At 41.1% G+C, this 19,043-nt stretch overlaps 1 protein-coding gene across 1 annotated transcript; it reads left to right on the plus strand.

Annotated features, from left to right (window-relative positions):
• The first annotated feature begins 1,063 nt into the window (after positions 1-1,063).
• SLC2A8 (solute carrier family 2 member 8) lies at positions 1,064-17,659 on the plus strand. The gene is given in 13 exon segments (XM_030207541.1): positions 1,064-1,844; positions 2,979-3,141; positions 3,645-3,851; positions 5,527-5,626; positions 8,756-8,967; positions 10,195-10,344; positions 12,473-12,581; positions 14,488-14,655; positions 14,955-15,023; positions 15,026-15,098; positions 16,656-16,702; positions 16,705-16,740; positions 16,743-17,659. Coding segments are annotated over 13 exon segments (1,455 nt in total). The 5' UTR covers positions 1,064-1,779; the 3' UTR covers positions 16,799-17,659.
• Positions 17,660-19,043: the final 1,384 nt, after the last annotated feature.

The following is a 19,043-nucleotide window of genomic DNA, read 5'->3' on the forward strand; positions in this document are numbered from 1 at the left end:
AAGAAAAATCCTTTGTCCTCCACCTTTTAAGGCACTGCCAATCCAACTGGATCAGGTTTAGACATTTTACAGATTGACCACGCATAAGCAATCCATTATTTCTAATAATCTTTTGCTATTGTTTTCAATAGCGTTTGCTATTGTTTTGGGTGAACTACTGGCTTCAGCCCTTATAATGGACTAGATAGGAACACCCCGTCTACTATTTTCTTCAACCTCCTTGTGTCAGCCATTCTTCAACACCTAGGGCCCTGTTTACTGAGGTGTGTTAGTGCTTTTAGCGCGCTCTAACCATTAGCACACAGCTGTGTAGGTGACCATAATATTCCTATGGGCGCCTACACAGTGCATGCTAATTTTGTGCACTTGCTAAAAACGCTAGTGCACCCTAGTAACCAGAGACCCTAGTGGCTAAACTAATTGCTGAGATGTTTTTTTTTTTTTTTGGGGGGGGGGGGGGTTCTTTTCACCAAATTTGAGCTCAGACACTTACAATTTAGCTACTGTAGTTATTTCTCTGCCCAAGAAAACTTGAGATAATTGAGTGACTTGCCAAAGATCACAAGTCGACAAGGCGTATTTTCAAAGCACTTAGCCTTCCAAAGTTCCATAGAAACCTATGGAACTTTGGAAGGCTAAGTGCTTTGAAAATATGCCTGGCACGTGCATCAGTGAGTGGGGCGTAAGCCTTGGCTCCCATGATCTCGGCCTACTGCTTTTCTAACTATGTCCAAACAATAATATTTTTAAGTTGTTTACGTTAGCATCGAGAACTTAAAAGTCGGTACGTGTGTCATAAGGCACACAATGATGACGTTTAAGCTGTCTCAAAGGACAGCTTAGAGAAATTCTAGCCGAGAGGAGATTCTGACCATGATGAGCTCAGCTGGTTCTAATACCATCTATTTTAGAGCTGCGGTAGATATAGATACACAATCATGGGAAGGGGAGATGTCATGTGACAGAACATGCTGCTCGCAACTCAGTCAGTCCCACCCCTCCCAAAGCATCACGTGAGGCATCATGGACGCAACGGGGTGGTGCGCCACGTGATAGGGGTAGATCAGGTGGCGGGCGGGCCGGCCTAAATCTTGAAGTCGTGGGTCATATGATAGGGGCGGGTCAGCTGATCTGTCAACTGTTGGCGTTCGAGTAATGGGTGGTGTATGTTTTTGTCCCTCAATTTCACCCATTTCTCTTATAGATTTAAGCAGCACGGTTCCTTTGTAAGACCAGGGAAAAAAAAGCCACATTCTCCATACAAGTCTGAACTCTTATTGAGTGTGTGCGATAATGCCAGGGGCAAAATATACATTTTAAAGGCCACTGGTTTCAGTGGGACCCTGAAACGCTTACAATGGCCAATGCGGTTGCTTAGCAACTCCTCCCTATGAGGCATTGTAAGCTAATTGGTCTCGGCTACTTTTAATCTGCGTTGCGGCCGCTCTTATGTCTTTCCTCACCCGCTCTCACAAGTACGCCGGTGTCGACTCTGAAGACTGAAGGTGACTTTTAATGCTAACTACGTTCCTGGGAGCACTCCTGAATCGCCGCAGACCCTGGTGAAGCCCCCCTCCCTGGCATGACACTGCCATACAGCAATCGGGCAGAGGCTGAAAGAAACACGCGCTCACCGATCAGCTGATACATACCTTAAAAACAAACGAGCAAGCAAACACAAGAGAACAGCAAATTCTTTTTTAGTAACCATTCATCAGAGCATCCTGGCTTTATAATAGCTACAGACGATCTGCTGACTAATCCGTGCTGCAGGGCAGTATGGCTTCTCAGGAAAACAAGCCTTTACTGCTGCATGTTGAGACGCTGGAAGACCGCTATCTGAAGTAAGTATGGGCTTTAATGTTTATGACTGGCTTAGCGTAATGAGCTGGGGGCTGAGGATCTAGGTACAATTTGGGGAGCGTCCCCGGCGTTGAACTGACTCCTTTCGACACCACCAATGTGAGCTAGCTGCACCTTTTCCCCATTCCCTAAACGAGGGAAACTACACCAGTGATTCAAATCCCGCTATTCCCACTGGCCCTTGATGTTGGGTAAACGCTTTTATCTTACATTTCTTCAATTTTGCGTTAATGTTTAGATTTACTAATAGGCATTGACATGCTTTTAGTATTCATTATTTACCAGTGCAACTAATATGGGATCCTCTTTACAACAGAACAATAACTCATTTTGTTTCATTGTAAGTTCTCGTTGGATAGAGTACAGGTTGCTTCCAACAGTGTCAGTTCTTTTGCAAGTCAGATCTCTGTACCTGTATTAGAGTATAAATTAAGTCTGGAGTATTTCAGTTTGACAGTGCTGAAGGTGTTTTCCTCTCGATGCTCATTATAGAAAAAGTCTGTAGCTGCAATCTGAATTTTGGTAAGTTGTTCATGCAAAAATATGAAGGAGGATCCTTAAGAGTACTATTTTTGCTTTCCTGCTGTGGAGCAAACTATGGAGTAAGTACAGCAGAAGTATTGAAAAACTTTAAAATTGTATAAATGGGTCATCTAATTACAACATTTATAACGTTTGGAAATTTTAAAACCAGATGAAGAGTACGCAGCAGTAGTTTGTCAAGGCTTTTTGTTGTTTTTGGAACCATTTTCCTTGTGCTCTTTTGGGTCTTCAACTTAGCTTTCTGAGCCTTTGTTTGCAACTACCTATGGTTTTCCCTCTGTGTTTTATAGTACTTGCCTTCTCCCTCTCCCCCCCCCCCCCCCCCCCCCCCCCCCCCCCCCCCCCCCCCCCCCCACAGTCCTACAGTTTGATCCTTGCATTGATGTTCTCTGCCTGAGGCCATGCACCAGTACCAGACAATGCTTCGCCCTAAAATCTGGTTGTGGTCCTTGAATGATGAGTCCAATTCCCTGCCCTTCATCTAAATTCTGTGAATGCCACCTCCACAGGGTCCTCAGCCAGCCCATGAAGGTTTTACATGTACACTTTGTTCCCTTTTCACTCTACTACAGCAAAGTCCAGAACAAGAATCTGTACCTGGCAACATTTGCTGCTGTACTTGGACCTCTCAGCTTTGGCTTTGTCCTGGGGTACAGTTCTCCAGCCATCTCGGATCTGAGCAAAACAAGTGACCCTCTTCTGAGGCTAGACAAAAATGAAGCATCCTGGTTTGGGGTAAGATGCAATAAAATATATAAAGGTATAAAGTGACTGATAAATACAGCCTAAAATATTTTCAAAACAGAGAACTTCCAGACTTTTCCTGCATCTCCTTCCCATCTTGCATCTCCTCATATGTTACCTTAACTTGGTTCCTCAGCCCGAGGTTTTAAATACTCAAGATTTCAGTACTGCTCCATTTCTCATTATGCCCCTTAATTTGTGCACTTGATTTTGATGAAGAAAATCTGAATGCAGTGATGCGGTGCCAGCAGTTTTGCTGGCAGGGCCTCCAAACCAGAGCTGGCTGCTCTTTATTCTGAGTTTAGCTGTGCATCTGAGGGGTGATAATTGTGACATGTTTCAAATGTTTTAAATTTAGTTTTAGGAAAATGTTAAAATTGCTACTTAAAGGAAAAAAAATTAAAGCCCTTTAGCACCTAAACCAGACTGATAGTCTCACATGAGAGATCATATGAAGAATATGTGTCAAGCTTTGAATATTTTTGTTTGTTTAGTCTGTTGTGACAATAGGAGCAGCAGTCGGTGGACTGTTAGGAGGCTGGGTTGTGGACCGGCTGGGCAGAAAGCTAACCTTGATGCTGTGTTCTATACCATTTGTCTTTGGATTCACATTGATCATTTGTGCTGAAAACATCTCCCTGCTTTACACTGGACGAATACTGACAGGTCTGGCTAGTGGAGTAACTTCACTTGTGGTTCCTGTAAGTTAAAAAAAATTTGATTTACGTTTTTTTGTTTGCAAAGTGCAAGAGACTTTTTAATTGTTTAATTTAATTTATTTTTATGGAGTCGAAGGAAAATGGGCAATGGTAAAGAAACAACAAATAGAACCCATTCTTTGGAGTTAGCAGCTTCAATGGATATTTGTCATTCTGTGTGACAAAATGTGCTGAGGGTGGGAGGAGCTTTTTTAAAATTCCTCCTAAAAAAGAGCAACACTAAGGGGTATGTTTACTAAGGTGCGATAGCATTTTTAATGCACCTTTAAAGTTAAGGCGCATTAAATGCTAACGCGCTTATACATTTCTATGGGCGCATTAGCATTTAACGCGCATTAACCATTCACACGCATTAACAATGCTAACGCGCCTATAGTGCACCTTAGTAAACATAAACGTAAATGATGTTGCATTAGAAGCAAAATCTGGTTAGTGCAACATACATCTAATGTGAAAAATATGGTGTAGGATTTATTGGGGAGGGGGACAGGGAGGACCTGACATGGGCATAGTGTTAATGGTGTAGAAGAATTGTTTGCATGTACTGTTCGATGAAGATCAGGCACTTTACAGATGCAACACAAAGTTCTAGGTGGGGTAAAAAAGATAGCTGCCACTATAGAAGCACCCCCCACTGGCAAAAGAGCAACACCAAGGGGTTCAGTTTTACAAGACACTTCTGTGCCGGTCCTTGGTCAAAGATAGAACCAAAGTCATATGAAGTCAGCTTTCCAGGGAATGGGGAACTGAAAGGGATAAAACACTTAATCTGATTCCATCCTCTCATTCTAAAGCAAACTCACAGAATTGAACGAGATCTAAGACGGCATCTTGTGGTAGTAAAGAATCATTCTCTGAGGACAAGCAGGCTGAATTATTCTCACACATGGGTCGACGTCCGCGTCTCCGATTCCCGGACCGACATGAACGTCGACCCATGGGTGAGAATAATCAGCCTACTGTCCTCGGAGAATACCTGCTACAGGTAAGTATCTTCGCTTTCTCCGAGGACAAGCAGGCTAAATTATTCTCACAGATGTGTCGACGTCTGTGTCGGCCCGGGAATCGGAGATGTGGATGTCGACCCACGTGTGAGAATAATCAGCCTGCTGTCCTTGGAGAATACCTGCTACATGTAAGTATCTTTGCTTTTTCTCATGAAGGAAAAGACATCAGATCCTTATCACAAAAGATGTGGAGTCTATTTTGAGTAGGCAAATACTTACTTACCTTTTTTTTTCTCATGCCCGGTGAACACATTCTTTCTGTTTTCTCTATACAATAGTAATTCTCCCCCTCCCCTTTTTTTACAAAGCCATGCTAACTGCTCCTGCACAGTAATGCTGACACAGCCCATTCACTTTGAATAGGCTGTGTCAGCGCTAGTGTGGCTTTGTAAAAGGGAGGGGGGTGAGCTTAATTTGCATCTGGATATGTGAGAAATCACCTGCACCCCAGCTTTGATTAATCTGATACAGATATTGGGTTTCTCTGTCTGGCTGTATAGATACTAAACCATTGTATTGCCCATAAAATGGCAAATAAACTGAATCGTGATGCTCCTTTTCAGAACGTTTTGCCCTTTTTAAGATCAGCACCTGCTTTTCTTATTGATACACCCTCACTTTTAACCATTTCCCCCTCCTTTTGATTGTAGTTGTACATTTCTGAAACTGCTCACCCGAGAGTTCGAGGGACTCTGGGATCCTGTGTCCAGCTGATGGTGGTAACTGGCATTGTAGGAGCCTACGCAGCAGGTATTTTAAAAGAGAGGACTATCAAAGAGGTCATGTTTTTCCAACTCTAAAAAGGTCTGAAAATGCCTCCGCCCTTGTTTGTCATTTGCGGAAGGATCGATCAGATGCAATACATGGTCGCTAGGGTTCAGAGGGCTAAATTAGGTTATTTATTTATTGATAGTTTTTATTTGGTCTAGTATGAATGCATCTCTTACTTGCAACCGTATACAGTTTCAACTCAATTTCAACCTCATATTGTCCAGTGTTAAAACTTCTGTTTTTAACAACATCAGTAATATCCATAATCTCCCTTATCCTCCTTCTTTATAAGATGGTAACAAGTAATTATCCCCCGGATTCTGTATAGGGCTTCCAAAGTTGGGCACTGATCCCAGATGCACATGTAAACTAATTAGTCAATTAGGCAAATGTTATTGGAGTTGATTGGCACTTAATTGGCATTAATTAGGAGTTGGCATCTGCCCTATTCTATAACATGGGCACCTACATTTCATAGCATGCAACTCAAAAGGGAATGTGGCCATGGGAGGGCATGGGCGAGACGGGCGTTCCCAGAATTTAGGCACAATGTAGAATACTTGGATTTACGTGCCCAACTACCATCAGGCTTAAGTCCGCATGGCCAAAGTTGGGTGCGAGAATCCACACTAAGCGCTATTCTATAAAGGTTGCCTAATGCTAAGCGACCTTAGGTGCCATTTGACCCTTTTTTAAATTATTTATAAGAATTTAAATTTAAAGCAATAAAATAACTTGCCAGAAATACAGAGAAAGTAATACACAAGAATTATTTCAATCAGGTAATTCTATACTCTTCCTTAGACCACAAAATAGGGAGAGTGAAACAAGACAAGGAGATCAATTAAACAACAGTAAACAGAAAAAACATGGTATTAACCTGATTATCCCCAGTTATTTATCTGAATCATTATTCCACATTGATTGTCTGGTTGGCTTCTTCAAACCTAAGACAGTGTATATTCAATTTATTTCATTGGAAACATACTTATTGTCCAATATTAGTAGAAATAATACACCTAATTTCATTTTTTTCTCTTTTAAAACCAGAAATTATTTAACAATGCGAACACTTGAGTTTCTAATCCAATTCCCACTGATTAAGTTAATCCCAGTTTCACAGGCTTCACTCCTTTGGAATTAATATTACTAAGTAATAATTTATATTACTAAAAGAAATCATTACAAAGGAAAATAACAAAAGTTTCAGGAAATATTTCTGATGAAATCTTTAGGCGTCATACCTGGAACTCTGGGAAAACAACATTCTCAATATTAATCATCTGTAATAATATTCATTTTGTTCAAATTTCTGGTGTATTATCATTTTCATAATCATAGCCGTTTCCTACTCCGGTAGAACTTCATTTGCTGTATCAATTTTTCTTTCTCAAAGGGTTCGATTAGGTTATCCATGTAGCTCACCATTAAGATTATATCTGAAGCAAAGTTATTTACTACCCCACCGTTAGGTCCTGGAGCGCCTTCCAGATGATATTCAATATAACCTCCATGGGAGCCAAAAACTCCAAGCTGATAGCTCTTACGAGTTTAGGAGTGGCACCGCTGACTCGGGTTCAGCTGTAAACAACTTCCGTTTCAGCATGGACTCCTAACTCACTCCTCCACTCCTTTGGCCATGATGGTTAAATGATTTGAGAGCGATGAAGGTTGTTTCCAGGTCCAAGAGCATCAACGCTCCTTCGCGTGTGCTAATCAAAGGACTCACCAACCCAGTCATCTGTGGGCAGCTCGTCTTGCAGCGGTCCCACACTTGCTGCACAGGGGACAAAATGCTGGCCATCGGCAGCTGACCCCCGATTGTCCCCTTCCTCTCAGTTAAGGTAACTGCAATTGCAGAGAGGAAGTTTCAAGTAAACAAAGACGAAACTTCAGAGGACAGCTGGGCCGTTGAGCGTACGAGCTTCAGGTTGCCATCTTTCCACTCTCCCTAATTTGGGACACTCTTTGTCTGGTTTCTCCTCAGAGGCCTGTCTGATATGGGTAACCCTTCAGCATAGCCCTCTGAGTCACTGAAACACAGAAGCCCCTCCACCACTGCAAGGTGGTGTTCCTCGGAGGGGCTTATGTGCCATTAAGATCCACGCTAACTTTAAACGTTGTTTTCTGAATCTGGCCCTATGTGTTTAATTGAGCCAATATAGAAGTGTTAATATAGAACACCGGAGACACCTAAAAGGTCTGAAAAGGCATTAAACTGAACTCGTGTCTCTGCCCAAGAAGTGTTTGTTTTTATATCCTCCTAAAAAAGGGCAAGCCAAGCTGCAAAATGTTTTTGTCATGCATCTTCTGCTTGGAGTCTACAGAACCTTACTGCACATCTTACAGTACTTGGGGAGGTGGGGAGTACATCAGAATATCAGCAATCAGTGCCTAATAGAATTTAGAAATTGGGCTAAAAAACCTCACCCTTAATCTTAGCGTTCATCCCCAGGAGGGGAATTTTGGGTATCATCATCTATTGAAACAGTTAGAGTTCAAGAACTGGGGATTAAATAGAATCCTTTGATCAGATTAGGGGCAGGGGAGCAGTTTTAACTCTCTGATGCCTAAATTTGGTCTAATCAGCTCAGTCCGTAAATGAACACCAGGATTGTGGGTGGGTTTTTTTATTTGCCTTTCTGCCCCTTCTTGATCATTTTTGTCATTCCCCACAAATTCCAGCATATTTAGGTACTGAACTTCAGTTTGCAGCATAACTGGGAATTAGTTATATTTTCTTTTAAGCTCAAGTTATATCCATTTAATCTAGTTACTGTTAAAGAAAGTAGCATAAGATTATTACTGTGCTGTAATAAAGAGCTTTATCACCTTTTAAGGGTCCTGCAAAAAACTGAACACTGGAAATACGAAAATAGCAGCTGACTGATCAGAAGAGTCTCAGTTCTGACTTGTGGCCCCTTTACCAAGTGGCAGAGGCAGTTTGTACTTGCTGATTATTTTGTTTTGGAAGTAACCAGTAGCTGATGAAATGTGCTACCAATATTCAGTGTGACTGCAGCAAAAATTAAAGTCCTTGTTTGTCTCGAGTGGATAGAATGTGGAGTGAATAATCTCACCATGCCTTTTCCTTTCTGCACGGTTTAGGAATGGTACTTCATTGGCGTTGGTTGGCATTGTTCTGCTCAGTGCCCCCTTTTGTGATGCTGATAATGATGGGCTTTATGCCCGAGAGCCCACGGTTCTTACTGAGTCGGAGCAAGCGCACAGAAGCATTGAATGCCCTGGAATTTCTGCGGGGGCCTGAGGTGGATCACGAGTGGGAGTGCCAGCAGATCGAAGCACACGCTGAGGAGCAGGTGATGATACTCAGCATAAGGACAAGAAGTCTCAGTCTTGAATTACAGCAGAAGAAATTTAGGTTAGACATTAAAAGGAAATTTCTAATCGAGCGCAGTGAAGCACTAGTACAGATTCCTTTGGGAGCCAGAGGGAAGGTAGAATTTCTGTCCACTGTAAGTTTTTAAGAGCAGGTTAGACAAACATTTGCCTGCATGTATCTAAGTAGAGGGGATTCTGCTTGGAAGGTGGAATAAGTGATGAGCCCTTGAAATTTCTTCCAGCTCCGTCATTCTGTGATCTACTTTAGGTGCAGGAGATCTTCAGTCATGGAATTTCTAAGCTGATGAAGAATAAAGTGGCAATAAACTATCTCATTAAACAATTAAGGGAAAATTTAAGAAGGAAAGCAAATTAAGGCCCTTTTACTAAGCTGTGTACCATGGGACGTGCTCAGGTGTCCTGAGGTAACTGCCAAATTAGCGCTCACTAATCTGGGTGAATTTTTTGTTTTTTTGGAGGGGCATGTCGGGGTGGAGAGTGGGTGTCTATTTGCATTAGCTTACTAACTGGTTAATGCAGGATTGCCACACAAACCTTTACTGCCTACAAATGGGCTATTAATGCAAAAAGTAGAAAATCGCCCATTTTATGGCTGCAGTAAAAATGGCTTTAATGTGCAGGAAAACCCATGCAAGGGCACACTAAGGCCACTTTTTGCCACAGCTTAGTAAAAGGACCCCAAAGTGAAGGAAAGAATGGCTAAGAAGTATCATAAACAGAAGTTTACATTTGTCACCCTCTTATCACCATACATTTCTCCCTGTCCCTCATCCACCCAGCTTTCCCTGTCTCTCACCTAACCCACCCTCATCCTGTGAGACTGTCACTGGAATGCTTTGATGTTTCACTTATATATACTGTTATTTATCAACATTTGCTTATTTCCGATCTGATGATGAAGGGTTACTTTCGAAAGCCAATCAAAAAATGAATTGTTAGTCCAATAAAAAAGGTATCATATTTTCTTTTATTTCTATTGATTACCTTTAAAAGTGGGCTAACACGGCTACCACATAGCTACCACATACCACATTCAAGAATTGTAAAAGAAGTAAGTTGAAGTTTAAAAATTGAAAAGAAGTAAAAATGTTTAATGAGCTCCACGTTTCTCTGACCACCTCCTTTATTTGGATTCCTGTTGCTGTCTGGTTCTTGTCCTTGGATGCTGCTTTTCCTGTGTGTAGGGAGGTGGCTTCAGTATCGTAGAGCTGAAGAATCCAGCTGTTTACAAGCCCTTTCTCATTGGAATGCTGCTGATGTTTTTCCAGCAGCTTACAGGCATCAATGCCATCATGTTTTATGCAGGATCTATCTTTGAAGAGGCTAACTTCAAGGTAAAGATGCAGTACTACCTGTTTTTATACATATTTTTAACTGTTACTATTTTGTTATGTGCAGTTTCTTTCTTTTTATTTATTTAAAAAGTTGATATTTCTCTGACCCCCAAACTTCAACCTCAGTCTGTTACAAAAAAAAACCATACAGAAGAAATTGCACCAACTATGAAAAACTTGTCATTAACCAACAAAATAAAACAACATATCAGTAAACTATCTGCTAAAAACACATGTGACTTTATCATAATATCACTGCAAATGCCTGCTAGAACAAATATGCTTTCACTTGCTTTACAAACAAACCCAGGGTACTTGCTGCCTCCTAAGATGATGAGATCTCTTTGAAAATCTTTCCCTGAATATCTGACCTGAAAGTAGACCAATTTATGGCTATTTTATGGCTATTTTTGGTGTAAAGATAATCTGTAAATTTCCATCAGGTAACACTTTAGTTCCATCATAAAACCCATATATCAAAAGAGAAAAGCCACAAACCATCAAATCACTCAATTGCCTGTACTGTCTGTAGGATAGAATAGTTTTTGCACATATTGAATTTGTAGTTCTGTAGAGGTTAAGTGTTCAAATCCTGCAGCTCTGCAGGTGAGTTTCACAGGGAACCACCCCTGGAAATGTAGCTGGGGCTGGCTATAAGGGCTCTTTTGTAAATGCAAAGTATATGAGATCAAGAAACGCAGGATGCTTTCATAATGATATCCTGCTTGTGCTTCACTTGGGCTCACTCTAAACTGTCCCCAGTGCTGCCTATTTACTATTAATCATTTTAACAGCACTGTTAGACATATGCAGCACTTTACCCATACATAGAAGAGGCAGTCTCTGCTCAATAGAGCTTAGTCTACTAAAGGCAGACAAACAGGACAAATAAGGGGTTAGAGAGTTAACATGGGTTAATAGATGCTGAATAAGAGGCTGAGTGGTAAATGCAGCTTCAAAGATGGGCTTTCAGCTGGGATTTGAATAGGGAAAAGTATGCATGCTGTTTCGGCCCATTTAGAAGGAGGGGGCAGTGTTCAAAGGAACATTCCCTCAAAGCAAATCTAACCAGCTGGGCTGCAACTGAAATTTCACATCTATATAGCCTGTTAGCATTGAAGTTGCTATTCCTGTGCTCAGACTTAAAATTCAATGCCCTCCTTCCTCACTACCTCCCATGGCCTGTGTGTGTGTGTGTGTGTGTGTGTGTGTGTGTGTGTGTGTGTGTGTGTGTGGTCTCTCTCTCTCTTCTCTCCCCTCCCCCCCATTTTCCCTTTTTTGGGTCCTCTCAGCCCTCCCTTCACATTTTCAGTGGCTGCCAGGCCAGACTGTGGCAACGACAGATCAAATGTGAGCATGTGACCCATGAATGGGAGCACACTTGTGGGCCCTGCAATGGCCCCACATTCACATAGAAAGGAAGAGAATCCAGCAAGGGAGTCAAGGTGGCATGTAAGAGGAGGAGAGAGGACCTGGGAAAGGGAGGGAAAGAGGGCAAATAGGAAGGGTCAAAGGTTGGAGAATGGGGTAGGAGGGAAAAATGCCAGATAGGGGCCTTGGGATAAGCAAGAAGGACACAAGATGGGGGGTGGCAACAATGGGAAAGGACCTTGAGGTGTTAGGTGGAGAACATGCTATGGAGTGGGAGAGGAGGAAACGGGGTCAGAGAGGGGGAGGGCAGGATGAGTACAAGGGGACTTGGGATTGAAGACCCCTTTCCAAGTTTTGACCATGGGATCCAGCATGTGTAACATTAACCCTTGCTAAGGGGGGCAGGTTAGCGAAATATTCCAGTTTTGGACAACACAATTTAGTTGAGAACTGTTCTCAACTGTTCAAGGTAAAGGCAACTTGAACCAGGAGCAGACTGAATTAATCCATCGTTCCCAGTGTTCCTAACTTTTTTTGTTTTTTTAATATTACGATCATGAAAAGAAGATTAATGAGGAATGGGTAGAGTAGGAAATCGAGGTAAAGGATTTTCCTCTAGCTGCTGCCTGCTAAGTCATCAGTTACCCTTATTGTGATATGAACCTGAAAATCTTGGAGCCTTTCTGCACTGAATCTTATGTCACATTTCATTTCATTCCCAAACTCTTGACATTTCCATTGTTTATTTTGTCTTTAGAACAGCAGCTTGGCTTCAGTCATAGTAGGTGCCATACAGGTGATCTTCACAGCAGTGGCAGCTCTTATTATGGATAGAGCGGGTCGGAAAGTACTGCTTGTGCTGTCGGGTAAGACAAAGGAAGAAGCTTGTACATGTTTTGAGGATTCAGAGGTAGCATATTGTGGGAAGGACAATTTCAAACACATTTACACAGATATACAATAAATTGTGACAACTCTCAGCCTGGCTGTGACTCCCACTCCCCCCATGGGGCTAATGTGGTTTTATTATTATCTTGTCTTAGTATATATATGAAGTGAATTACATTATGGATCCATAGATAAATCGAACTTGCCTCCATAACAAATGCACCGTGGGGTTTACTAACCTCTAGATACGTGTTTAAGTTTTTTTTTCTCTTGGTTCAGCAGAAGAGAATTCTCCGCTTCTTTTCGCGGAGAATCTTAGCAAAATTCACTTTTTTAAAAATCATTTTAGATTATTTGAGTTTGGGTTGAATTACTTGCATCTCTGTAAATTGAACATCATTGTTTATGTGTGGATAATGATGAACCATCCCTGTAAGGAGGACACAGAGGCTGGTGGTACCTTATAGATTAAGGCAGTGGTTCCCAAACCTGGTCCTGGAGGCACTCCGACCAATCAGATTTTCAAGATATCCACAATGAATATTTATGAGAGAGATTTGCATGCAGTGGAGGCATTGCATACAAATCTCTCTCATGAATATTCATTATGAATATCCTGAAAACCTAACGGGCTTGGTTGCCTCCAGGACCAGATTTGGGACTCACTGGACTTAAGGGGTCCTTTTATTAAGCTGCCTTTGGTGCTGATATGTGCCCAACACAACTAAAATGGAGTACTGAGGAACGCACTCTGGCGTCTTGCAGTAACTTCGAAATGTGTCTGTTCTAGCTGCATGCTAAACTTTTTTTTTTTTTTTTGATGGGGTTTGTCATGGGTGGAGAATGGGCGTTCCTGCGCTGTTAGCGCATCTACATTACTGTATGCTAACTGGTTATCGTACAACTAACCCAGGAGCCCTTACTGGCTATATAATGTGTGGTGGTAAGTGCCTCATGCAGTAGTTTTACAAAAATTGGCTACGTGCTAGTGGCACCATTACAAAAAATAGAAAATTGGCTATTTTACGGCTGTGGTAAAATGGCTTTAGTGTAAGGGAAAGACCCGCGTAAGGGTGTGCTAAGGCCACATTTTGCCACAGCTTAGTAAATGGACCCCTAACTGATTTATTGAGGTATGTTTGTAATGACCATGCTTTACCATCAGTCTGATTACACAGCATAGCACTCAATAGTACACTAATGCTTACAAAATATTTAGTTAACTTTTACAATATTTGATGACACACTCCACCAAAAATAAGTAGCCCAAAGCATGGAACAAAACATATTGCACTTACCACCCCCTCATGTGTAAAGTTCAAATCTTGAAGCAGTAAAAAACTGAGTAGCCTACTTTAGTAAAAAAGGGTTCTTTTTTAAGCACCTTACAAAAATGTAGAACAAGTCACTGTTTTTGAGGTGAGGTGAATTCCTATCTATCTGTTAAAGTTGCTGTCCAGCCTATGGTGCTGAGCTTTTAGTACTGTTTAATAATACCACATGTTTGTTGGTCATTCTTGTTTTTATTACAGAAAAAAATAACTCAATGTCCAAATACAGTTTATGACACTTTAGGAACAGGAAAATAGTCACTAATGACAGACTTCTTGAAAAAACGTAGGAGGAGAGGAGTGAAATCCACTAGTCATTCTCTGCTTCCTTTTAATGAAATAAGAACGTTAATTATATTGTTTTAATGTATCTCCTTTAGTCTTGTCTGTCCTGACAGATTTAGTGTTCTTGTATGTAAGAGGTGCTGAGCATTCATTGATATTAAGATGAAATAGTATAAATTGAAACATTTAACGCATGAGTGAATTAACTGTTCATTGATTCCCCCCCCCCCCCCCTTTTTGACAGTTTTTTTTTGTTCTTATTTTGCAGGGGTTGTCATGGCCATCAGCTGTGCAACATTTGGGTTGTACTTTAAAATAACAGAACCAGATCATAATAATTCCCCGCATCCATCTCCCCCTTCAAATTCCTTGTCCTCAGAAAATCCAGATCAGCTGACATGGCTGGCCCTTGTAAGCATGGCCTTCTTTATCGCTGGTGAGTCAACAGAGACATTTAGTTGTGCGTACCAGTCTGGTAATGAAGGGTAGTTTGATTCAGAAATGCTTTTTGAAGCATCTGTTTCATTTAATTGATATCAAATGTCAAGATACTCGTGCATTTCCTTTGGAAACTGAGAAAAAAACTAATTTAGAAGTAAAAATGTTTTGTTTGTGCAGTGTTTCTCTTTAACTGGACATGTTCTTCTCTATAATGTTAATTTTGGTTTCAGAGACATCAGCCTGCACCTTTAATTGTAACCATAATTCATCTGTGTTCTGGATGTCTGTTTTCAGGTTTTGCTCTTGGCTGGGGGCCCATTCCCTGGCTGGTGATGTCAGAAATATTCCCGCTGCGGATCAGGGGTGGGCCAGCGGCAGCTGTGTTGTAACAAATGGACTTTGCTTCCTTGTAACCAAGCAGTTCCATGCTCTTATGGTAAGCACGGTTCTAAACCTAATGATTAATGATTTTCAGCTCCAGTCTGAGTTGGTTGTCAGAGTAACTAAATACATAAACCACTCTGGTTAAAGAACCAAAATGTATGCAGATATATCATGCATACTTATCACGGTAATGCTGAAAACCAGACCTGGTGGAAGTTATGTAGAGCAGAGTTGAAAATACCGTAAGGGCTCGTTTACAAAGGTGTGCTAGCATTTTTAGTGCACGCTAACTGTGTAGATGCTCATAATATTCCTGTGGGGTCTACACAGTTATTAGTGCACGCTAAAACCGTAGCGTGCCTTTGTAAATAGGGCCCTTAGTAATAATTAGATAAACCATACTTCTTAATTTATAGCTTGAACAGAAATGGTGCAACTAAAGTAAAAAAGTGTACTGGTACTGTGCAGTATTTCAAAAATGTGGATAGTAATATTCATTGCATATCAAGTGCAGATTTTATCATAATGGTCATAATTTTTGAGTTTTTATAGAGTGCTTCCCTGCTCCTCTGTAGTTGCCCAGCCCCTGATGGAAGGCCAAGAATCTGAAAAATGGCCTCACATTACTAGTCTCTGGTTCTTGTATTGTGTGCAGTGCCTGTGGCATCATGGTCACGGTTCCCTCTTTTGGAAAATACGGATGCATCTTGGCTTAGACGACTTTGGGTTCACACCTGCAATCAGAAATGCAACAATCTCATCTTTCCCCATATCCATATGACTGAGGATTTATGATGTGCTATTATAGTCACTGTCAAAAGGGTCATCATTTAAGGGGGGGTATGGGGGAGGAGAGGAGGTTATAAGCTGTGATAAAATATGTCATTTTACTGCAGCAATCACTGACCTGCAGTAACTCAATACTATAGGCAGTGACTCCTGCCGTCAATGAGTATTACATCTTGCAATCAAACGCGCAAGCCACGTTCTCCTGTTCCTGGAAGCATTGAGTTGCTAACGATTAGCCTGATGTTCCTGGACAGCTTTTCTTATGTGTCCTTATGACAGCTTGACTCCAGGCCGCAAGGGTCAGGAGTAACAGGGGATCACTCCTAAAGCCATTCCATTGGACCGTTAGGGATTGCTTCAGGTAGCCTGGAGGGGAGGGAGGAGGACTCTGGAGGGACATCCTTCTGGGGAGAAGAGAGGTCCTATGGTTTGAAAGGCACCTGCAGGGGTGGAGATGGCGCTATTATTCAGTTCCAGCCCCTTAAGATGCGCCTAACAGCATTGGGCCTGATGCTCTGGGCAGGAGAAAATAATGCCAGTTTGAGCTGACGACATTTTTTCCACAATAACATAGCTTGCAATGTGTCCAACATAAGTTGTGGTTTTCAATTTGCTAATAATAAGATGCTTTGCATCTCATTATTATGCAACCTGTGGTCACACACCAGATTAATATGTGTTCCAGTAAAATGCACATTTTGTCATTTAAGACATTTTATTCCCTTAACACTCATTAGTAAACCCCCCCTAATGTTCAGAGTTGTAGCAGTTTTCCAGTTTGCTGCAGTCTATTTTAAATCATCATTTCTCTCTCTTGTGGTGGGCCCTCACTTCTTGGGGAACGTTTTGGTTTTTTTCAGGTTTCTGTGTCCTAATGTTATATTTACACTCCTTGTGGTTCCTGAAACCAAGGAAAAACCCTAGAAGAAATTGAAGCTTACTTCCGAGGATCTTCGGCGACATGACCCTTGTATTGCTCTGAGAAGAGAAGGTTTCTGCAAAGTTTTCAGGAGCCCTGGGAAGCATTAGTGGTGCACGGAAGTGAAGATCCAGTGCGAGTGCCTGTTTGAGAAGGGGGGCACTATTTTATGGGCACACATCAGAACCTGTAAAAATGAACTGAAAGGAGCATTCAAAAACCTTTGCCTAGTCAAACAAAACCTGAGTTATATAACTAAAGACAAATCTCAAGCACTCTTTAGGTGTGGAAATGTCAGCTAGAAGAGAATTTGTATTCTTAAGTGTACAGTTTTAGGATGTGTCTGCATATCTTTTATTCATGTATGTAATCATTCATGCTGGATGTTCTGTTACAAATCTGAATCACAATTTCTTAGAAACATCTCCTATTCTAGTAATTTATAGAGGGAAAACAAACAGCGATGGGGCACAGGATACCCAAATCCACTGGGACTTTTGCACACTCAAGACTTCTTATACTTGTTGGGTCCTATATTTGTTTTATAATGAAGTGGTGTTTAGCAGTCTTCGGTACTTACAGGATACAGCTATCTGTATATGAATGATGCATTTATTAGTAGTTTGGAGAGCACTCCACTGAAATAACTCTCACATCTCCTAGAGGTGGTATAAAATTACTCTTTCAAAATCTATTTCTGCTATTCAGTTCATACAGTAAAACCAGGAGGAAAGTTACAGCAACACTTTGATTTTTAATTCAGGGAATTTTCTTTGCTTCATCACTGGTGAAATCAGAGAGGAATAGCACTGTCCTCATGTATACTACCATTGATAGGTCAAGGTGTATCATTGTTTTCTGTGGGAATGGTAATTTAAATGCATAAAAACAGTAAATGCACATCTTTATGTTTCTGAGGTCTTATTTACAGTTTTGCATCTCCTTTGAATATGTTTTGGCCTGACTTCAATCACACGTGTATGTGAAATATTGGCAAAGTGTTGCGCTTTCATTTCTCTGTAAATGAGTTACTTTCTGCAAGAATGGACACCAACAAAACCATTTCCTTGAGTAGAATGGTTCAGAGTTGGAGGAGGTGCAGTTTTGGTAGAATCGATCTTTTTAAAAAAGGAATCATCCTTTCCAAAGATTCTCTGCTGTTTACTGGCAAATGCATATGAGTAGTTGTAAAATTAAATAGAAAAAAAACTACTAAAAAACAAAATACTAGTGCTGTTTTGTTCTTTAAACAAAACAAAAACTGTTTATTTTAGAAGTTACTTGGAGCAGCTATTGTGTCTGACTAGTGGCCAGCTGTAGCTGGGTTATATAGTCCTTTATTAATCAGTATTGCATGACAGATTGGAGGCTAATGCCAAAAAAGCAAGCTTTGCTTGAGTTTTGATTAAAAAAAAAAAATCAAAAGGCATTTTCAGGGTTTGTAACAATAGAGATGGACCTAACTTGTTTTCTTTTGTAGGCATCTGCCTTCTTGGGAGCGGGAAATACAAACAACTTATTTAAAATTTGTGCTAACCCCTCCCCCCCCCCCAAATTCCATGGTTACTAGATGGCAGACAACCTCAGTGTGTACATCAGTCTAGTCCAGAGGATACCCCCACCACCACCACCACCCTGGCCAGTCTGGTTTTTCTGTAATATCCACAATGACTATGCATGAGATAAACTTGCATGCACTACATCCATTCTGTGCAAATCTATGTCAGGCATATTCATAACTGGCTAGGTGTGCCCCCAGGACTGGGTTGAGAGCCCTTGGTCTAGTCTACATTCTCATGACAGGTGTCAGTATAAGTAAATCCTGTTTACCCGTCACACATTAGTGTCATATGTTTTTCTCTACATTCCCATCTGCATTTTTTTTTCCTTGAGCGCTGAGGCCAGAAACAGGTAAGTGAAGAAACAGCTGTTGTTTGAAGTTGACATATGTAGCACTACATCTGTGTGGTCTGTCTGTGGAAGGCAAATATGTAAAATGCTGTTTTGATTCTTTATACATTGGGCTGAATGCCAAGCTGCTATACAAATGCAGCTGATTCAAATACAGCACTATGCTTGATCTTTCGGTTTGAGAAAATTTGACGGAATCTCCTCTTACTACGAAAAGCTCCATTGGCTTTCTGTACAGGCACACATTGTTTTCAAATCAGTTTGATGTCAAGTTTATATGGTAATACGTCTATTTTACTCCATTCAAACATTTCCTATATGCACTTTTCTTCAAGATTATGCAATACAATTACTGAAATTTCCATCAATCAAGGGAATTT

The sequence above is a fragment of the Microcaecilia unicolor genome, chromosome 6, assembly GCF_901765095.1.
Source record: "Microcaecilia unicolor chromosome 6, aMicUni1.1, whole genome shotgun sequence".
Classification (NCBI taxonomy): Eukaryota; Metazoa; Chordata; class Amphibia; order Gymnophiona; family Siphonopidae; genus Microcaecilia; species Microcaecilia unicolor.